The following is a 21,150-nucleotide window of genomic DNA, read 5'->3' as shown; positions in this document are numbered from 1 at the left end:
CCAAACGGAAACTTTGACACATTTGTCCCAATGTCCTTGTTGCCGCAAACCCCGCTGATCATTTTGCAGGATTTTATTGGAAAGAAAACTCCTCCTGAGCTACAATTTGGATCTGTTTCTTTGCAGACAAACACAACCTTCATCCAAAATGTGGCTGTACGAGAGACCATCTTAAACCTGACTTTGAACAGCCTTGCTCCTAAACTTGCCTCCTTTGAAGCAGAAGACTACGAGCTCTGGTTCCAAGTCTATCTGTCTCCTGTGATAGCAAGCATCCATCCTGACAGCCTGCGGGTGATACCCAGTAACATCAGCTGTGAATCCTACAAAGCTATGTAAGACATGACCCTTAAGACAGGAATCTGATTTGTTGGGTTTGATCCATATCGAACTATGGTTCCATACTTGTCCCTATAATGAAAGTTTTCTCCTTTTCAGAGTCACTGGTCTAATGCAAAGCCTGAAATTCCTGCCACTGGACATTTCAAAGAGCGTGAGATCTAGCTTGGCATCACTACAGAAGACCTTCCCAGGTTTGTGTGGAGAATGCCTTGCTGACCAAGTACCTTGAGAAAAGCCCAGTACCACTGGTAGTTTAAAATACATATTGACGGTATGTCTACTTTCTGTTTTCTTTCCAACAGCTTGTGCAGAATTTGATTCTTTCAAGGTAAGCCCAGGTTCAACAGTGCATTACACAGTATATCTACACCATGCCATGTGCATTTAAAGGACTAAATTGTCCTGCATTTCAATTGTAACAGTAATGATACAAAGGTTTTCTCCTTTTGAGTAGCTTTTACCACTAATCTAACAATTGTTGCTTTGTTTGTCCTCAGTGCAAAGAGACACATGCTGATGGTAAGTCTGCTGAATATGGCTCGTTTAGAAATTGATGAAAATGCCGAATTGGTCAAATACCATCATATGACGCACAAATCTGTTGTTTTTTTTTTACAGAAATGCTCATCTGCTCTGGGGTAGACAGGTAAGAGCCTGGCCATCGTATATGACGCTGACTTAGCAAATAAGTTTACAAAGTGTAACTAAGGTTGCAATGTTTTCTCATTACTCTACACAGCTCCAAACTCCAGACAACACTGGAAGATGACAATTCCACTTCAGCCGTGTGCAATTTTACCGTCATTGAACATGCCTGTGCCACGGTAAGATGCTCATGTGCAAGCTATAAGACAAGATTTTGATCTTGGCTGTAGTATATTGTGGAAAAAACAACACATTCAAAGTTTGCTTTTCTTCTTTAGCCAACAAACCTCACAGCAGCCAACCTGGCCACACTCTTGAAATGCTCTGTGGAAAGCAACGCACCATATGTGGTGGAAGTTTGGCAGCTTCTTTTCCAAAAAGCATCTTCCGTGCTCCAACAGGCTCTCCCACTGTTCGCCACCATGGTATATCCAACGCAATCAATTCGAAATACTCTAGGCTTTTTGCTGTTACTTCTACATCCAACTGATTTATCTCCCATTTCTAGGCCCCCACCACCATGAACTCTGCCTATTCAAATTCTCTTGATGCTCTGGGAGAAGTGGTAGTTAAAACCCTCACTCAGGATCAACTGAAGAGTGAGGATGCCATTAGAAGTCGGTTCCAGACAGAGCTGCGTCCGTTCCTGGCCTCTCCGTCAACAAATTTCCTCTCCTGCCTTGGCTCATACAACTTCAGCTGCCAGACATACCAGATTGTGTAAGTAGATGCCAGACTTACTGCATGACCGTACACACTGTCTGAAATAAACCTGCAGATTGCTTTGAAGTTAAAATCCTTTGCTCAAATTTCAGCATCGAAGCATTCAGCAACCAAAGCTCACTGATGGACAACAAGAGAAAGCAAACAGTCTTCACTCATCTCATCCAACCGTTCCTTTCCAGAAAAGATTTGCCAGGTAAAGGCAGGCTCCCAGGTCCTCCTTGGTAATGTCTTGATTGCATGTGGTTTAAACAAGGCAGGGTTCTGACTTCCTGTCATTTTGCAGACCCTGGCTGTGTGTCATCTGCCAATGGTAGTCAGCTCTGGCTACAAGCCAACCTTGGAAATTTCTCAGAATTTGCAAGCATAGAGGATTTGCAAGCCCTCAATCCAAACTTCTCCAGTGTGAGTGTAACTAGCAGAGTTGCTTGGTGTCTTGGGGCTCTACGGACTTTTCTGCCCTGAAGTTTTAAAGTTACGTCTACCTAAATTCTCGTTTTCTACCTTTGCAGGCCCAAGCCTTGTCAGAACTGTCTCCCTCTCAGGTAGCACAGTTACTGCTGAGCTCAGACATCTCAAATGACACCAAATTGATTGATCGAGTCTTTGACCGACTGGAGGATGGAAACGCCGTTGACAACGTGGATCAATTCTTTACAAAGCTCACAGAGCAGGAGAAGGTAAGCTACACCATCAAGCGGGATAGAATCCCTGTTTTAGAAACTGCACCTAATGGCAATGAAAGCTGATTTGTAGCCTCCAAATTATGAAATGGCAATAATTCATCCAGTTCTACTGTTTTTGCAAGCTTGGACAACTAATGTATGTTGGACTTGCTTCAGAGAAACTTAGTGGTGTTGGATTGCTCTCTTGTCCTACTTTGCCAGGTCCCCGAGTTCCAAGTTGACGTGAGGGATCGCATTATGAACAGGACCTACATCATCGTCAGTCCATCTTTCCCAAAGTTCACTGAAAATGACTTTTTTGCTTGGTTTCACATCAAACTGGTCCCTGTCCTTCCAAGTTTCACTCCACAAATGCTCCAAGGTGTAACTACCAGCGTGAACTGCACAAACTATCATGTCATGTGAGTTGTATTTTAAGAACAGCCAGAGTTGAATGCTCCAAGCTGCAGAGTACTCTTAAGGGACTGTGTCTGAAAGACTTGTTCCAATCTTTGCAGTGTGAGTGGGGTGGGCAAGGTTGTCTCTGCAATACCTCAGCAAAGACTACAAGCCATTGCAGATGTTTTACTCAAATACCTGAAAAAATCTGCTGCTGTCATCAACCTACCAGGTACGTCTCCCATATTAACATTGTGTTCACTTTGCCAAGGCTTTGTTACAGGCTTAGAAAAAAAATTAAAACAAAAAATGGACAAATCCTTTGAATACCCAGAAGTTTAAATGTGTGTGTATGTGCCTCAGTTTGCAGGCAAGGAATCGACAATGATGCCCAATGGGTTGAAACAAACCTGGGTCCATTTTCTCAATACACAACGTATTCTGAGCTCAAATTCTTCAACCTCTCTCAGGTAAGAGACATCCTACTGTAGATGTCTGCAAAAGCAAGAACAAAATCTCCACTTTGTGGCGGGTCCACACACGGCTTGGAGTGTCAGGTCAAAGAGAAAAGAAATTCACATTTTCTCCTTCTTTCTGTCACCAGGGAGCACTTTTGACCGTTCTATCACCAACACAAAAAGCTGAGCTGCTAACGGATCCAGACAGCGGTGCCTTGGAGGACGCCACCCTTGTGAAGGAGGTGCTCACAAACTTGACAGAGTCCGGGGATACAGAGCAGCTCGCTCAGTTTTTACAAGAGTTCACAACAACCCTCCAGCAGGTAAATGCCAAACGGGAACTTTGACACATTTGTCCCAATGTCCTTGTTGCCGCAAACCCCGCTGATCATTTTGCAGGATTTTATTGGAAAGAAAACTCCTCCTGAGCTACAATTTGGATCTGTTTCTTTGCAGACAAACACAACCTTCATCCAAAATGTGGCTGTACGAGAGACCATCTTAAACCTGACTTTGAACAGCCTTGCTCCTAAACTTGCCTCCTTTGAAGCAGAAGACTACGAGCTCTGGTTCCAAGTCTATCTGTCTCCTGTGATAGCAAGCATCCATCCTGACAGTCTGCGGGTGTTACCCAGTAACATCAGCTGTGAATCCTACAAAGCTATGTAAGACATGACCCTTAAGACAGGAATCTGATTTGTTGGGTTTGATCCATATCGAACTATGGTTCCATACTTGTCCCTATAATGAATGTTTTCTCCTTTTCAGAGTCACTGGTCTAATGCAAAGCCTGAAATTCCTGCCACTGGACATTTCAAAGAGCGTGAGATCTAGCTTGGCATCACTACAGAAGACCTTCCCAGGTTTGTGTGGAGAATGCCTTGCTGACCAAGTACCTTGAGAAAAGCCCAGTACCACTGGTAGTTTAAAATACATATTGACGGTATGTCTACTTTCTGTTTTCTTTCCAACAGCTTGTGCAGAATTTGATTCTTTCAAGGTAAGCCCAGGTTCAACAGTGCATTACACAGTATATCTACACCATGCCATGTGCATTTAAAGGACTAAATTGTCCTGCATTTCAATTGTAACAGTAATGATACAAAGGTTTTCTCCTTTTGAGTAGCTTTTACCACTAATCTAACAATTGTTGCTTTGTTTGTCCTCAGTGCAAAGAGACACATGCTGATGGTAAGTCTGCTGAATATGGCTCGTTTAGAAATTGATGAAAATGCCGAATTGGTCAAATACCATCATATGACGCACAAATCTGTTGTTTTTTTTTTACAGAAATGCTCATCTGCTCTGGGGTAGACAGGTAAGAGCCTGGCCATCGTATATGACGCTGACTTAGCAAATAAGTTTACAAAGTGTAACTAAGGTTGCAATGTTTTCTCATTACTCTACACAGCTCCAAACTCCAGACAACACTGGAAGATGACAATTCCACTTCAGCCGTGTGCAATTTTACCGTCATTGAACATGCCTGTGCCACGGTAAGATGCTCATGTGCAAGCTATAAGACAAGATTTTGATCTTGGCTGTAGTATATTGTGGAAAAAACAACACATTCAAAGTTTGCTTTTCTTCTTTAGCCAACAAACCTCACAGCAGCCAACCTGGCCACACTCTTGAAATGCTCTGTGGAAAGCAACGCACCATATGTGGTGGAAGTTTGGCAGCTTCTTTTCCAAAAAGCATCTTCCGTGCTCCAACAGGCTCTCCCACTGTTCGCCACCATGGTATATCCAACGCAATCAATTCGAAATACTCTAGGCTTTTTGCTGTTACTTCTACATCCAACTGATTTATCTCCCATTTCTAGGCCCCCACCACCATGAACTCTGCCTATTCAAATTCTCTTGATGCTCTGGGAGAAGTGGTAGTTAAAACCCTCACTCAGGATCAACTGAAGAGTGAGGATGCCATTAGAAGTCGGTTCCAGACAGAGCTGCGTCCGTTCCTGGCCTCTCCGTCAACAAATTTCCTCTCCTGCCTTGGCTCATACAACTTCAGCTGCCAGACATACCAGATTGTGTAAGTAGATGCCAGACTTACTGCATGACCGTACACACTGTCTGAAATAAACCTGCAGATTGCTTTGAAGTTAAAATCCTTTGCTCAAATTTCAGCATCGAAGCATTCAGCAACCAAAGCTCACTGATGGACAACAAGAGAAAGCAAACAGTCTTCACTCATCTCATCCAACCGTTCCTTTCCAGAAAAGATTTGCCAGGTAAAGGCAGGCTCCCAGGTCCTCCTTGGTAATGTCTTGATTGCATGTGGTTTAAACAAGGCAGGGTTCTGACTTCCTGTCATTTTGCAGACCCTGGCTGTGTGTCATCTGCCAATGGTAGTCAGCTCTGGCTACAAGCCAACCTTGGAAATTTCTCAGAATTTGCAAGCATAGAGGATTTGCAAGCCCTCAATCCAAACTTCTCCAGTGTGAGTGTAACTAGCAGAGTTGCTTGGTGTCTTGGGGCTCTACGGACTTTTCTGCCCTGAAGTTTTAAAGTTACGTCTACCTAAATTCTCGTTTTCTACCTTTGCAGGCCCAAGCCTTGTCAGAACTGTCTCCCTCTCAGGTAGCACAGTTACTGCTGAGCTCAGACATCTCAAATGACACCAAATTGATTGATCGAGTCTTTGACCGACTGGAGGATGGAAACGCCGTTGACAACGTGGATCAATTCTTTACAAAGCTCACAGAGCAGGAGAAGGTAAGCTACACCATCAAGCGGGCATAGAATCCCTGTTTTAGAAACTGCACCTAATGGCAATGAAAGCTGATTTGTAGCCTCCAAATTATGAAATGGCAATAATTCATCCAGTTCTACTGTTTTTGCAAGCTTGGACAACTAATGTATGTTGGACTTGCTTCAGAGAAACTTAGTGGTGTTGGATTGCTCTCTTGTCCTACTTTGCCAGGTCCCCGAGTTCCAAGTTGACGTGAGGGATCGCATTATGAACAGGACCTACATCATCGTCAGTCCATCTTTCCCAAAGTTCACTGAAAATGACTTTTTTGCTTGGTTCACATCAAACTGGTCCCTGTCCTTCCAAGTTTCACTCCACAAATGCTCCAAGGTGTAACTACCAGCGTGAACTGCACAAACTATCATGTCATGTGAGTTGTATTTTAAGAACAGCCAGAGTTGAATGCTCCAAGCTGCAGAGTACTCTTAAGGGACTGTGTCTGAAAGACTTGTTCCAATCTTTGCAGTGTGAGTGGGGTGGGCAAGGTTGTCTCTGCAATACCTCAGCAAAGACTACAAGCCATTGCAGATGTTTTACTCAAATACCTGAAAAAATCTGCTGCTGTCATCAACCTACCAGGTACGTCTCCCATATTAACATTGTGTTCACTTTGCCAAGGCTTTGTTACAGGCTTAGAAAAAAAAATTAAAACAAAAAATGGACAAATCCTTTGAATACCCAGAAGTTTAAATGTGTGTGTATGTGCCTCAGTTTGCAGGCAAGGAATCGACAATGATGCCCAATGGGTTGAAACAAACCTGGGTCCATTTTCTCAATACACAACGTATTCTGAGCTCAAATTCTTCAACCTCTCTCAGGTAAGAAACATCCTACTGTAGATGTTCTGCAAAAGCAAGAACACAATCTCCACTTTTTGGCAGGTCCACACACGGCTTGGAGTGTCAGGTCAAAGAGAAAAGAAATTCACATTTTCTCCTTCTTTCTGTCACCAGGGAGCACTTTTGACTGTTCTTTCACCAACACAAAAAGCTGAGCTGCTAACGGATCCAGACAGCGGTGCCTTGGAGGACGCCACCCTTGTGAAGGAGGTGCTCACAAACTTGACAGAGTCCGGGGATACAGAGCAGCTCGCTCAGTTTTTCCAAGAGTTCACAACAACCCTCCAGCAGGTAAATGCCAAACGGGAACTTTGACACATTTGTCCCAATGTCCTTGTTGCCGCAAACCCCGCTGATCATTTTGCAGGATTTTATTGGAATGAAAACTCCTCCTGAGCTACAATTTGGATCTGTTTCTTTGCAGACAAACACAACCTTCATCCAAAATGTGGCTGTACGAGAGACCATCTTAAACCTGACTTTGAACAGCCTTGCTCCTAAACTTGCCTCCTTTGAAGCAGAAGACTACGAGCTCTGGTTCCAAGTCTATCTGTCTCCTGTGATAGCAAGCATCCATCCTGACAGCCTGCGGGTGATACCCAGTAACATCAGCTGTGAATCCTACAAAGCTATGTAAGACATGACCCTTAAGACAGGAATCTGATTTTGTTGGGTTTGATCCATATCGAACTATGGTTCCATACCTTGTCCCTATAATGAATGTTTTCTCCTTTTCAGAGTCACTGGTCTAATGCAAAGCCTGAAATTCCTGCCACTGGACATTTCAAAGAGCGTGAGATCTAGCTTGGCATCACTACAGAAGACCTTCCCAGGTATGTGTGGAGAATGCCTTGCTGACCAAGTACCTTGAGAAAAGCCCAGTACCACTGGTAGGTTTAAAATACATATTGACGGTATGTCTACTTTCTGTTTTCTTTCCAACAGCTTGTGCAGAATTTGATTCTTTCAAGGTAAGCCCAGGTTCAACAGTGCATTACACAGTATATCTACACCATGCCATGTGCATTTAAAGGACTAAATTGTCCTGCATTTCAATTGTAACAGTAATGATACAAAGGTTTTCTCCTTTTGAGTAGCTTTTACCACTAATCTAACAATTGTTGCTTTGTTTGTCCTCAGTGCAAAGAGACACATGCTGATGGTAAGTCTGCTGAATATGGCTCGTTTAGAAATTGATGAAAATGCCGAATTGGTCAAATACCATCATATGACGCACAAATCTGTTGTTTTTTTTTTACAGAAATGCTCATCTGCTCTGGGGTAGACAGGTAAGAGCCTGGCCATCGTATATGACGCTGACTTAGCAAATAAGTTTACAAAGTGTAACTAAGGTTGCAATGTTTTCTCATTACTCTACACAGCTCCAAACTCCAGACAACACTGAAAGATGACAATTCCACTTCAGCCGTGTGCAATTTTACCATCATTGAACATGCCTGTGCCACGGTAAGATGCTCATGTGCAAGCTATAAGACAAGACTTTGATCTTGGCTGTAGTATATTGTGGAAAAAAACAACATATTCAACGTTTGCTTTTCTTCTTCTTTAGCCAACAACACTCACAGCAGCCAACCTGGCCACACTCTTGAAATGCTCTGTGGAAAGCAACGCACCATATGTGGTGGAAGTTTGGCAGCTTCTTTTCCAAAAAGCATCTTCCGTGCTCCAACAGGCTCTCGCAGTGTTCGCCACCATGGTATATCCAGCGCAATCAATTCGAAATACTCTAGGCTTTTTGCTGTTACTTCTACATCCAACTGATTTATCTCCCATTTCTAGGCCCCCACCACCATGAACTCTGCCTATTCAAATTCTCTTGATGCTCTGGGAGAAGTGGTAGTTAAAACCCTCACTCAGGATCAACTGAAGAGTGAGGATGCCATTAGAAGTCGGTTCCAGACAGAGCTGCGTCCGTTCCTGGCCTCTCCGTCAACAAATTTCCTCTCCTGCCTTGGCTCATACAACTTCAGCTGCCAGACATACCAGATTGTGTAAGTAGATGCCAGACTTACTGCATGACCGTACACACTGTCTGAAATAAACCTGCAGATTGCTTTGAAGTTAAAATCCTTTGCTCAAATTTCAGCATCGAAGCATTCAGCAACCAAAGCTCACTGATGGACAACAAGAGAAAGCAAACAGTCTTCACTCATCTCATCCAACCGTTCCTTTCCAGAAAAGATTTGCCAGGTAAAGGAAGGCTCCCAGGTCCTCCTTGGTAATGTCTTGATTGCATGTGGTTTAAACAAGGCAGGGTTCTGACTTCCTGTCATTTTGCAGACCCTGGCTGTGTGTCATCTGCCAATGGTAGTCAGCTCTGGCTACAAGCCAACCTTGGAGATTTCTCTGAATTTGCAAGCATAGAGGATTTGCAAGCCCTCAATCCAAACTTCTCCAGTGTGAGTGTAACTAGCAGAGTTGCTTGGTGTCTTGGGGCTCTACAGACTTTTCTGCCCTGAAGCTTTAAAGTTACGTCTAGCTAAATTCTCGTTTTCTACCTTTGCAGGCCCAAGCCTTGTCAGAACTGTCTCCCTCTCAGGTAGCACAGTTACTGCTGAGCTCAGACATCTCAAATGACACCAAATTGATTGATCGAGTCTTTGACCGACTGGAGGATGGAAACGCTGTTGACAACGTGGATCAATTCTTTACAAAGCTCACAGAGCAGGGGAAGGTAAGCTACACCATCAAGCGGCAAAGAATCCCCGTTTTAGAAACTGCACACCTAATGGCAATGAAAGCTGATTTGTAGCCTCCACACGATGAAATGGCAATAATTCAACCAGTTCTACTGTTTTTGCAACCTTTTACAACTAATGTATGTTGGACTTGCTTCAGAGAAACTTAGTGGTGTTGGATTGCTCTCTTGTCCTACTTTGCCAGGTCCCCGAGTTCCAAGTTGACGTGAGGGATCGCATTATGAACAGGACCTACATCATCGTCAGTCCATCTTTCCCAAAGTTCACTGAAAATGACTTGTTTGCTTGGTTCCACATCAAACTGGTCCCTGTCCTTCCAAGTTTCACTCCACAAATGCTCCAAGGTGTAACTACCAGCGTGAACTGCACAAACTATCGTGTCATGTGAGTTGTATTTTAAGAACAGCCAGAGTTGAATGCTCCAAGCTGCAGAGTACTCTTAAGGGACTGTGTCTGAAAGACTTGTTCCAATCTTTGCAGTGTGAGTGGGGTGGGCAAGGTTGTCTCTGCCATACCTCAGCAAAGACTACAAGCCATTGCAGATGTTTTACTCAAATACCTGAAAGACTCTGCTGCTGTCATCAACCTACCAGGTACGTCTACCAAATAACAATCGTGTTCCCTTTGCCAAGGCTTTGTTATAGGCTAAGAAATGAAAATAATCAAAACAAAAAAAGGAGAAAATGCTTTGAATACAGAGAAGTTCACATGTGTGTATATGTGCCTCAGTTTGCAGGCGAGGAATCGACAATGATGCCCAATGGGTTGAAACAAACCTGGGTCCATTTTCTCAATACACAACGTATTCTGAGCTCAAATTCTTCAACCTCTCTCAGGTAAGAGACATCCTACTGTAGATGTTCTGCAAAAGCAAGAACACAATCTCCACTTTGTGGCAGGTCCACACACGGCTTGGAGTGTCAGGTCAAAGAGAAAAGAAATTCACATTTTCTCCTTCTTTCTGTCACCAGGGAGCACTTTTGACTGTTCTATCACCAACACAAAAAGCTGAGCTGCTAACGGATCCAGGCAGCGGTGCCTTGGAGGACGCCACCCTTGTGAAGGAGGTGCTCACAAACTTGACAGAGTCCGGAGATACAGAGCAGCTCGCTCAGTTTTTCCAAGGGTTCACAACAACCCTCCAGCAGGTAAATGCCAAACGGGAACTTTGACACATTTGTCCCAATGTCCTTGTTGCCGCAAACCCTGCTGATCATCTTGCAGGATTTTATTGGAATGAAAACTCCTCCTGAGCTACAATTTGGATCTGTTTCTTTGCAGACAAACACAACCTTCATCCAAAATGTGGCTGTACGAGAGACCATCTTAAACCTGACTTTGAACAGCCTTGCTCCTAAACTTGCCTCCTTTGAAGCAGAAGACTACGAGCTCTGGTTCCAAGTCTATCTGTCTCCTGTGATAGCAAGCATCCATCCTGACAGCCTGCGGGTGATACCCAGTAACATCAGCTGTGAATCCTACAAAGCTATGTAAGACATGACCCTTAAGACAGGAATCTGATTTTTTGTTGGGTTTGATCCATATCAAACTATGGTTCCATACCTGTCCCTATAATGAATGTTTTCTCCTTTTCAGAGTCACTGGTCTAATGCAAAGCCTGAAATTCCTGCCACTGGGCATTTCAAAGAGCGTGAGATCTAGCTTGGCATCAATACAGAAGACCTTCCCAGGTACGTGTGGAGAAAGCTTTGCTGACCAAGTACCTTGAGAAAAGCCCAGTACCACTGGTGGTTTAAAATACGTATTGACGGTATGTCTACTTTCTGTTTTCTTTCCAACAGCTTGTGCAGAATTTGATTCTTTCAAGGTAAGCCCAGGTTCAACAGTGCATTACACAGAATATATACACCATGTCATGTTCATTTAAAGGACTAAATTGTTCCTGCATTTCAATTGTAACAGTAGTGATACACAGGTTTTCTCATTTTGAGTAGCTTTTACCACACACACAATCTAACAATTGTTGCTTTGTTTGTCCCCAGTGCAAAGAGACACATGCTGATGGTAAGTCTGCTGAATATGGCTTGTTTAGAAATTGCTGAAAATACTGAATTTGTCAAATACCATTATATGACACACAAATCTGTTGTTTTTTTACAGAAATGCTCATCTGCTTTGGGGTAGACAGGTAAGAGCCTGGCCGTCATATATGACGCTAAGTTGGCAAATAAGTTTACAAAGTGTAACTAAGGTTGCAATTTTTTCTCATTACTCTGCACAGCTCCAAACTCCAGAAAACACTGAAAGATGACAATTCCACTTCAGCCGTGTGCAATTTTACCATCATTGAACATGCCTGTGCCACGGTAAGATGTTCACGTGCAAGCTATAAGACAAGACTTTGATCTTGGCTGTAGTATATTGTGGAAAAAAACAACATATTCAACGTTTGCTTTTCTTCTTCTTTAGCCAACAACACTCACAGCAGCCAACCTGGCCACACTCTTGAAATGCTCTGTGGAAAGCAACGCACCATATGTGGTGGAAGTTTGGCAGCTTCTTTTCCAAAAAGCATCTTCCGTGCTCCAACAGGCTCTCGCAGTGTTCGCCACCATGGTATATCCAGCGCAATCAATTCGAAATACTCTAGGCTTTTTGCTGTTACTTCTACATCCAACTGATTTATCTCCCATTTCTAGGCCCCCACCACCATGAACTCTGCCTATTCAAATTCTCTTGATGCTCTGGGAGAAGTGGTAGTTAAAACCCTCACTCAGGATCAACTGAAGAGTGAGGATGCCATTAGAAGTCGGTTCCAGACAGAGCTGCGTCCGTTCCTGGCCTCTCCGTCAACAAATTTCCTCTCCTGCCTTGGCTCATACAACTTCAGCTGCCAGACATACCAGATTGTGTAAGTAGATGCCAGACTTACTGCATGACCGTACACACTGTCTGAAATAAACCTGCAGATTGCTTTGAAGTTAAAATCCTTTGCTCAAATTTCAGCATCGAAGCATTCAGCAACCAAAGCTCACTGATGGACAACAAGAGAAAGCAAACAGTCTTCACTCATCTCATCCAACCGTTCCTTTCCAGAAAAGATTTGCCAGGTAAAGGCAGGCTCCCAGGTCCTCCTTGGTAATGTCTTGATTGCATGTGGTTTAAACAAGGCAGGGTTCTGACTTCCTGTCATTTTGCAGACCCTGGCTGTGTGTCATCTGCCAATGGTAGTCAGCTCTGGCTACAAGCCAACCTTGGAGATTTCTCTGAATTTGCAAGCATAGAGGATTTGCAAGCCCTCAATCCAAACTTCTCCAGTGTGAGTGTAACTAGCAGAGTTGCTTGGTGTCTTGGGGCTCTACAGACTTTTCTGCCCTGAAGCTTTAAAGTTACGTCTAGCTAAATTCTCGTTTTCTACCTTTGCAGGCCCAAGCCTTGTCAGAACTGTCTCCCTCTCAGGTAGCACAGTTACTGCTGAGCTCAGACATCTCAAATGACACCAAATTGATTGATCGAGTCTTTGACCGACTGGAGGATGGAAACGCTGTTGACAACGTGGATCAATTCTTTACAAAGCTCACAGAGCAGGGGAAGGTAAGCTACACCATCAAGCGGCAAATAATCCCCGTTTTAGAAACTGCACACCTAATGGCAATGAAAGCTGATTTGTAGCCTCCACACGATGAAATGGCAATAATTCAACCAGTTGTACTGTTTTTGCAACCTTTTACAACTAATGTATGTTGGACTTGCTTCAGAGAAACTTAGTGGTGTTGGATTGCTCTCTTGTCCTACTTTGCCAGGTCCCCGAGTTCCAAGTTGACGTGAGGGATCGCATTATGAACAGGACCTACATCATCGTCAGTCCATCTTTCCCAAAGTTCACTGAAAATGACTTGTTTGCTTGGTTCCACATCAAACTGGTCCCTGTCCTTCCAAGTTTCACTCCACAAATGCTCCAAGGTGTAACTACCAGCGTGAACTGCACAAACTATCGTGTCATGTGAGTTGTATTTTAAGAACAGCCAGAGTTGAATGCTCCAAGCTGCAGAGTACTCTTAAGGGACTGTGTCTGAAAGACTTGTTCCAATCTTTGCAGTGTGAGTGGGGTGGGCAAGGTTGTCTCTGCCATACCTCAGCAAAGACTACAAGCCATTGCAGATGTTTTACTCAAATACCTGAAAGACTCTGCTGCTGTCATCAACCTACCAGGTACGTCTACCAAATAACAATCGTGTTCCCTTTGCCAAGGCTTTGTTATAGGCTAAGAAATGAAAATAATCAAAACAAAAAAAGGAGAAAATGCTTTGAATACAGAGAAGTTCACATGTGTGTATATGTGCCTCAGTTTGCAGGCGAGGAATCGACAATGATGCCCAATGGGTTGAAACAAACCTGGGTCCATTTTCTCAATACACAACGTATTCTGAGCTCAAATTCTTCAACCTCTCTCAGGTAAGAGACATCCTACTGTAGATGTTCTGCAAAAGCAAGAACACAATCTCCACTTTGTGGCAGGTCCACACACGGCTTGGAGTGTCAGGTCAAAGAGAAAAGAAATTCACATTTTCTCCTTCTTTCTGTCACCAGGGAGCACTTTTGACTGTTCTATCACCAACACAAAAAGCTGAGCTGCTAACGGATCCAGGCAGCGGTGCCTTGGAGGACGCCACCCTTGTGAAGGAGGTGCTCACAAACTTGACAGAGTCCGGAGATACAGAGCAGCTCGCTCAGTTTTTCCAAGGGTTCACAACAACCCTCCAGCAGGTAAATGCCAAACGGGAACTTTGACACACTTGTCCCAATGTCCTTGTTGCCGCAAACCCTGCTGATCATCTTGCAGGATTTTATTGGAATGAAAACTCCTCCTGAGCTACAATTTGGATCTGTTTCTTTGCAGACAAACACAACCTTCATCCAAAATGTGGCTGTACGAGAGACCATCTTAAACCTGACTTTGAACAGCCTTGCTCCTAAACTTGCCTCCTTTGAAGCAGAAGACTACGAGCTCTGGTTCCAAGTCTATCTGTCTCCTGTGATAGCAAGCATCCATCCTGACAGCCTGCGGGTGATACCCAGTAACATCAGCTGTGAATCCTACAAAGCTATGTAAGACATGACCCTTAAGACAGGAATCTGATTTTTTGTTGGGTTTGATCCATATCAAACTATGGTTCCATACCTGTCCCTATAATGAATGTTTTCTCCTTTTCAGAGTCACTGGTCTAATGCAAAGCCTGAAATTCCTGCCACTGGGCATTTCAAAGAGCGTGAGATCTAGCTTGGCATCAATACAGAAGACCTTCCCAGGTACGTGTGGAGAAAGCTTTGCTGACCAAGTACCTTGAGAAAAGCCCAGTACCACTGGTGGTTTAAAATATGTATTGACGGTATGTCTACTTTCTGTTTTCTTTCCAACAGCTTGTGCAGAATTTGATTCTTTCAAGGTAAGCCCAGGTTCAACAGTGCATTACACAGAATATATACACCATGTCATGTTCATTTAAAGGACTAAATTGTTCTGCATTTCAATTGTAACAGTAGTGATACACAGGTTTTCTCATTTTGAGTAGCTTTTACCACACACACAATCTAACAATTGTTGCTTTGTTTGTCCCCAGTGCAAAGAGACACATGCTGATGGTAAGTCTGCTGAATATGGCTTGTTTAGAAATTGATGAAAATACTGAATTTGTCAAATACCATTATATGACACACAAATCTGTTGTTTTTTTACAGAAATGCTCATCTGCTTTGGGGTAGACAGGTAAGAGCCTGGCCGTCATATATGACGCTAAGTTGGCAAATAAGTTTACAAAGTGTAACTAAGGTTGCAATTTTTTCTCATTACTCTGCACAGCTCCAAACTCCAGAAAACACTGAAAGATGACAATTCCACTTCAGCCGTGTGCAATTTTACCATCATTGAACATGCCTGTGCCACGGTAAGATGTTCACGTGCAAGCTATAAGACAAGACTTTGATCTTGGCTGTAGTATATTGTGGAAAAAAACAACATATTCAACGTTTGCTTTTCTTCTTCTTTAGCCAACAACACTCACAGCAGCCAACCTGGCCACACTCTTGAAATGCTCTGTGGAAAGCAACGCACCATATGTGGTGGAAGTTTGGCAGCTTCTTTTCCAAAAAGCATCTTCCGTGCTCCAACAGGCTCTCGCAGTGTTCGCCACCATGGTATATCCAGCGCAATCAATTCGAAATACTCTAGGCTTTTTGCTGTTACTTCTACATCCAACTGATTTATCTCCCATTTCTAGGCCCCCACCACCATGAACTCTGCCTATTCAAATTCTCTTGATGCTCTGGGAGAAGTGGTAGTTAAAACCCTCACTCAGGATCAACTGAAGAGTGAGGATGCCATTAGAAGTCGGTTCCAGACAGAGCTGCGTCCGTTCCTGGCCTCTCCGTCAACAAATTTCCTCTCCTGCCTTGGCTCATACAACTTCAGCTGCCAGACATACCAGATTGTGTAAGTAGATGCCAGACTTACTGCATGACCGTACACACTGTCTGAAATAAACCTGCAGATTGCTTTGAAGTTAAAATCCTTTGCTCAAATTTCAGCATCGAAGCATTCAGCAACCAAAGCTCACTGATGGACAACAAGAGAAAGCAAACAGTCTTCACTCATCTCATCCAACCGTTCCTTTCCAGAAAAGATTTGCCAGGTAAAGGCAGGCTCCCAGGTCCTACTTGGTAATGTCTTGATTGCATGTGGTTTAAACAAGGCAGGGTTCTGACTTCCTGTCATTTTGCAGACCCTGGCTGTGTGTCATCTGCCAATGGTAGTCAGCTCTGGCTACAAGCCAACCTTGGAGATTTCTCTGAATTTGCAAGCATAGAGGATTTGCAAGCCCTCAATCCAAACTTCTCCAGTGTGAGTGTAACTAGCAGAGTTGCTTGGTGTCTTGGGGCTCTACAGACTTTTCTGCCCTGAAGCTTTAAAGTTACGTCTAGCTAAATTCTCGTTTTCTTCCTTTGCAGGCCCAAGCCTTGTCAGAACTGTCTCCCTCTCAGGTAGCACAGTTACTGCTGAGCTCAGACATCTCAAATGACACCAAATTGATTGATCGAGTCTTTGACCGACTGGAGGATGGAAACGCTGTTGACAACGTGGATCAATTCTTTACAACGCTCACAGAGCAGGGGAAGGTAAGCTACACCATCAAGCGGCAAATAATCCCCGTTTTAGAAACTGCACACCTAATGGCAATGAAAGCTGATTTGTAGCCTCCACACGATGAAATGGCAATAATTCAACCAGTTCTACTGTTTTTGCAACCTTTTACAACTAATGTATGTTGGACTTGCTTCAGAGAAACTTAGTGGTGTTGGATTGCTCTCTTGTCCTACTTTGCCAGGTCCCCGAGTTCCAAGTTGACGTGAGGGATCGCATTATGAACAGGACCTACATCATCGTCAGTCCATCTTTCCCAAAGTTCACTGAAAATGACTTGTTTGCTTGGTTCCACATCAAACTGGTCCCTGTCCTTCCAAGTTTCACTCCACAAATGCTCCAAGGTGTAACTACCAGCGTGAACTGCACAAACTATCGTGTCATGTGAGTTGTATTTTAAGAACAGCCAGAGTTGAATGCTCCAAGCTGCAGAGTACTCTTAAGGGACTGTGTCTGAAAGACTTGTTCCAATCTTTGCAGTGTGAGTGGGGTGGGCAAGGTTGTCTCTGCCATACCTCAGCAAAGACTACAAGCCATTGCAGATGTTTTACTCAAATACCTGAAAGACTCTGCTGCTGTCATCAACCTACCAGGTACGTCTACCAAATAACAATCGTGTTCCCTTTGCCAAGGCTTTGTTATAGGCTAAGAAATGAAAATAATCAAAACAAAAAAAGGAGAAAATGCTTTGAATACAGAGAAGTTCACATGTGTGTATATGTGCCTCAGTTTGCAGGCGAGGAATCGACAATGATGCCCAATGGGTTGAAACAAACCTGGGTCCATTTTCTCAATACACAACGTATTCTGAGCTCAAATTCTTCAACCTCTCTCAGGTAAGAGACATCCTACTGTAGATGTTCTGCAAAAGCAAGAACACAATCTCCACTTTGTGGCAGGTCCACACACGGCTTGGAGTGTCAGGTCAAAGAGAAAAGAAATTCACATTTTCTCCTTCTTTCTGTCACCAGGGAGCACTTTTGACTGTTCTATCACCAACACAAAAAGCTGAGCTGCTAACGGATCCAGGCAGCGGTGCCTTGGAGGACGCCACCCTTGTGAAGGAGGTGCTCACAAACTTGACAGAGTCCGGAGATACAGAGCAGCTCGCTCAGTTTTTCCAAGGGTTCACAACAACCCTCCAGCAGGTAAATGCCAAACGGGAACTTTGACACACTTTGTCCCAATGTCCTTGTTGCCGCAAACCCTGCTGATCATCTTGCAGGATTTTATTGGAATGAAAACTCCTCCTGAGCTACAATTTGGATCTGTTTCTTTGCAGACAAACACAACCTTCATCCAAAATGTGGCTGTACGAGAGACCATCTTAAACCTGACTTTGAACAGCCTTGCTCCTAAACTTGCCTCCTTTGAAGCAGAAGACTACGAGCTCTGGTTCCAAGTCTATCTGTCTCCTGTGATAGCAAGCATCCATCCTGACAGCCTGCGGGTGATACCCAGTAACATCAGCTGTGAATCCTACAAAGCTATGTAAGACATGACCCTTAAGACAGGAATCTGATTTTTTGTTGGGTTTGATCCATATCAAACTATGGTTCCATACCTGTCCCTATAATGAATGTTTTCTCCTTTTCAGAGTCACTGGTCTAATGCAAAGCCTGAAATTCCTGCCACTGGGCATTTCAAAGAGCGTGAGATCTAGCTTGGCATCAATACAGAAGACCTTCCCAGGTACGTGTGGAGAAAGCTTTGCTGACCAAGTACCTTGAGAAAAGCCCAGTACCACTGGTGGTTTAAAATACGTATTGACGGTATGTCTACTTTCTGTTTTCTTTCCAACAGCTTGTGCAGAATTTGATTCTTTCAAGGTAAGCCCAGGTTCAACAGTGCATTACACAGAATATATACACCATGTCATGTTCATTTAAAGGACTAAATTGTTCTGCATTTCAATTGTAACAGTAGTGATACACAGGTTTTCTCATTTTGAGTAGCTTTTACCACACACACAATCTAACAATTGTTGCTTTGTTTGTCCCCAGTGCAAAGAGACACATGCTGATGGTAAGTCTGCTGAATATGGCTTGTTTAGAAATTGATGAAAATACTGAATTTGTCAAATACCATTATATGACACACAAATCTGTTGTTTTTTTACAGAAATGCTCATCTGCTTTGGGGTAGACAGGTAAGAGCCTGGCCGTCATATATGACGCTAAGTTGGCAAATAAGTTTACAAAGTGTAACTAAGGTTGCAATTTGTTCTCATTACTCTGCACAGCTCCAAACTCCAGAAAACACTGAAAGATGACAATTCCACTTCAGCCGTGTGCAATTTTACCATCATTGAACATGCCTGTGCCACGGTAAGATGTTCACGTGCAAGCTATAAGACAAGACTTTGATCTTGGCTGTAGTATATTGTGGAAAAAAACAACATATTCAACGTTTGCTTTTCTTCTTCTTTAGCCAACAACACTCACAGCAGCCAACCTGGCCACACTCTTGAAATGCTCTGTGGAAAGCAACGCACCATATGTGGTGGAAGTTTGGCAGCTTCTTTTCCAAAAAGCATCTTCCGTGCTCCAACAGGCTCTCGCAGTGTTCGCCACCATGGTATATCCAGCGCAATCAATTCGAAATACTCTAGGCTTTTTGCTGTTACTTCTACATCCAACTGATTTATCTCCCATTTCTAGGCCCCCACCACCATGAACTCTGCCTATTCAAATTCTCTTGATGCTCTGGGAGAAGTGGTAGTTAAAACCCTCACTCAGGATCAACTGAAGAGTGAGGATGCCATTAGAAGTCGGTTCCAGACAGAGCTGCGTCCGTTCCTGGCCTCTCCGTCAACAAATTTCCTCTCCTGCCTTGGCTCATACAACTTCAGCTGCCAGACATACCAGATTGTGTAAGTAGATGCCAGACTTACTGCATGACCGTACACACTGTCTGAAATAAACCTGCAGATTGCTTTGAAGTTAAAATCCTTTGCTCAAATTTCAGCATCGAAGCATTCAGCAACCAAAGCTCACTGATGGACAACAAGAGAAAGCAAACAGTCTTCACTCATCTCATCCAACCGTTCCTTTCCAGAAAAGATTTGCCAGGTAAAGGCAGGCTCCCAGGTCCTACTTGGTAATGTCTTGATTGCATGTGGTTTAAACAAGGCAGGGTTCTGACTTCCTGTCATTTTGCAGACCCTGGCTGTGTGTCATCTGCCAATGGTAGTCAGCTCTGGCTACAAGCCAACCTTGGAGATTTCTCTGAATTTGCAAGCATAGAGGATTTGCAAGCCCTCAATCCAAACTTCTCCAGTGTGAGTGTAACTAGCAGAGTTGCTTGGTGTCTTGGGGCTCTACAGACTTTTCTGCCCTGAAGCTTTAAAGTTACGTCTAGCTAAATTCTCGTTTTCTTACCTTTGCAGGCCCAAGCCTTGTCAGAACTGTCTCCCTCTCAGGTAGCACAGTTACTGCTGAGCTCAGACATCTCAAATGACACCAAATTGATTGATCGAGTCTTTGACCGACTGGAGGATGGAAACGCTGTTGACAACGTGGATCAATTCTTTACAAAGCTCACAGAGCAGGGGAAGGTAAGCTACACCATCAAGCGGCAAAGAATCCCCGCTTTAGAAACTGCACACCTAATGGCAATGAAAGCTGATTTGTAGCCTCCACACGATGAAATGGCAATAATTCAACCAGTTCTACTGTTTTTGCAACCTTTTACAACTAATGTATGTTGGACTTGCTTCAGAGAAACTTAGTGGTGTTGGATTGCTCTCTTGTCCTACTTTGCCAGGTCCCTGAGTTCCAAGTTGACGTGAGGGATCGCATTATGAACAGGACCTACATCATCGTCAGTCCATCTTTCCCAAAGTTCACTGAAAATGACTTGTTTGCTTGGTTCCACATCAAACTGGTCCCTGTCCTTCCAAGTTTCACTCCACAAATGCTCCAAGGTGTAACTACCAGCGTGAACTGCACAAACTATCGTGTCATGTGAGTTGTATTTTAAGAACAGCCAGAGTTGAATGCTCCAAGCTGCAGAGTACTCTTAAGGGACTGTGTCTGAAAGACTTGTTCCAATCTTTGCAGTGTGAGTGGGGTGGGCAAGGTTGTCTCTTCCATACCTCAGCAAAGACTACAAGCCATTGCAGATGTTTTACTCAAATACCTGAAAGACTCTGCTGCTGTCATCAACCTACCAGGTACGTCTACCAAATAACAATCGTGTTCCCTTTGCCAAGGCTTTGTTATAGGCTAAGAAATGAAAATAATCAAAACAAAAAAAGGAGAAAATGCTTTGAATACAGAGAAGTTCACATGTGTGTATATGTGCCTCAGTTTGCAGGCGAGGAATCGACAATGATGCCCAATGGGTTGAAACAAACCTGGGTCCATTTTCTCAATACACAACGTATTCTGAGCTCAAATTCTTCAACCTCTCTCAGGTAATTTTATAACAAATTTTTAAGGA

At 43.6% G+C, this 21,150-nt stretch overlaps 1 protein-coding gene across 1 annotated transcript in view; it reads left to right on the top strand.

Annotated features, from left to right (window-relative positions):
* The first annotated feature begins 6,271 nt into the window (after positions 1-6,271).
* LOC118556594 overlaps positions 6,272-21,150 on the top strand; it is a 31,871-nt gene continuing 16,992 nt past the window's right edge. Inside the window, exons 1-63 of the mRNA XM_036150583.1 lie at positions 6,272-6,359; positions 6,456-6,568; positions 6,701-6,807; positions 6,943-7,119; positions 7,253-7,461; positions 7,567-7,661; positions 7,774-7,799; positions 7,969-7,990; positions 8,090-8,117; positions 8,211-8,295; positions 8,399-8,545; positions 8,629-8,840; positions 8,936-9,039; positions 9,130-9,248; positions 9,356-9,523; positions 9,733-9,932; positions 10,029-10,141; positions 10,278-10,384; positions 10,520-10,696; positions 10,830-11,038; positions 11,145-11,239; positions 11,351-11,376; positions 11,552-11,573; positions 11,670-11,697; positions 11,791-11,875; positions 11,979-12,125; positions 12,209-12,420; positions 12,516-12,619; positions 12,710-12,828; positions 12,936-13,103; positions 13,313-13,512; positions 13,609-13,721; positions 13,858-13,964; positions 14,100-14,276; positions 14,410-14,618; positions 14,725-14,819; positions 14,931-14,956; positions 15,131-15,152; positions 15,249-15,276; positions 15,370-15,454; positions 15,558-15,704; positions 15,788-15,999; positions 16,095-16,198; positions 16,289-16,407; positions 16,515-16,682; positions 16,892-17,091; positions 17,188-17,300; positions 17,437-17,543; positions 17,679-17,855; positions 17,990-18,198; positions 18,305-18,399; positions 18,511-18,536; positions 18,711-18,732; positions 18,829-18,856; positions 18,950-19,034; positions 19,138-19,284; positions 19,368-19,579; positions 19,675-19,778; positions 19,869-19,987; positions 20,096-20,263; positions 20,473-20,672; positions 20,769-20,881; positions 21,018-21,124. Coding sequence (XP_036006476.1) covers positions 6,310-6,359; positions 6,456-6,568; positions 6,701-6,807; positions 6,943-7,119; positions 7,253-7,461; positions 7,567-7,661; positions 7,774-7,799; positions 7,969-7,990; positions 8,090-8,117; positions 8,211-8,295; positions 8,399-8,545; positions 8,629-8,840; positions 8,936-9,039; positions 9,130-9,248; positions 9,356-9,523; positions 9,733-9,932; positions 10,029-10,141; positions 10,278-10,384; positions 10,520-10,696; positions 10,830-11,038; positions 11,145-11,239; positions 11,351-11,376; positions 11,552-11,573; positions 11,670-11,697; positions 11,791-11,875; positions 11,979-12,125; positions 12,209-12,420; positions 12,516-12,619; positions 12,710-12,828; positions 12,936-13,103; positions 13,313-13,512; positions 13,609-13,721; positions 13,858-13,964; positions 14,100-14,276; positions 14,410-14,618; positions 14,725-14,819; positions 14,931-14,956; positions 15,131-15,152; positions 15,249-15,276; positions 15,370-15,454; positions 15,558-15,704; positions 15,788-15,999; positions 16,095-16,198; positions 16,289-16,407; positions 16,515-16,682; positions 16,892-17,091; positions 17,188-17,300; positions 17,437-17,543; positions 17,679-17,855; positions 17,990-18,198; positions 18,305-18,399; positions 18,511-18,536; positions 18,711-18,732; positions 18,829-18,856; positions 18,950-19,034; positions 19,138-19,284; positions 19,368-19,579; positions 19,675-19,778; positions 19,869-19,987; positions 20,096-20,263; positions 20,473-20,672; positions 20,769-20,881; positions 21,018-21,124 — 7,518 coding nt within the window. The 5' untranslated portion in view covers positions 6,272-6,309. The remainder of the gene's footprint in view (positions 6,360-6,455; positions 6,569-6,700; positions 6,808-6,942; positions 7,120-7,252; positions 7,462-7,566; positions 7,662-7,773; positions 7,800-7,968; positions 7,991-8,089; positions 8,118-8,210; positions 8,296-8,398; positions 8,546-8,628; positions 8,841-8,935; positions 9,040-9,129; positions 9,249-9,355; positions 9,524-9,732; positions 9,933-10,028; positions 10,142-10,277; positions 10,385-10,519; positions 10,697-10,829; positions 11,039-11,144; positions 11,240-11,350; positions 11,377-11,551; positions 11,574-11,669; positions 11,698-11,790; positions 11,876-11,978; positions 12,126-12,208; positions 12,421-12,515; positions 12,620-12,709; positions 12,829-12,935; positions 13,104-13,312; positions 13,513-13,608; positions 13,722-13,857; positions 13,965-14,099; positions 14,277-14,409; positions 14,619-14,724; positions 14,820-14,930; positions 14,957-15,130; positions 15,153-15,248; positions 15,277-15,369; positions 15,455-15,557; positions 15,705-15,787; positions 16,000-16,094; positions 16,199-16,288; positions 16,408-16,514; positions 16,683-16,891; positions 17,092-17,187; positions 17,301-17,436; positions 17,544-17,678; positions 17,856-17,989; positions 18,199-18,304; positions 18,400-18,510; positions 18,537-18,710; positions 18,733-18,828; positions 18,857-18,949; positions 19,035-19,137; positions 19,285-19,367; positions 19,580-19,674; positions 19,779-19,868; positions 19,988-20,095; positions 20,264-20,472; positions 20,673-20,768; positions 20,882-21,017; positions 21,125-21,150) is intronic.

This window comes from Fundulus heteroclitus, chromosome 19 (genome assembly GCF_011125445.2).
Source record: "Fundulus heteroclitus isolate FHET01 chromosome 19, MU-UCD_Fhet_4.1, whole genome shotgun sequence".
Taxonomy (NCBI): domain Eukaryota; kingdom Metazoa; phylum Chordata; class Actinopteri; order Cyprinodontiformes; family Fundulidae; genus Fundulus; species Fundulus heteroclitus.
This window is presented reverse-complemented; position numbering and strand designations above follow the sequence as displayed.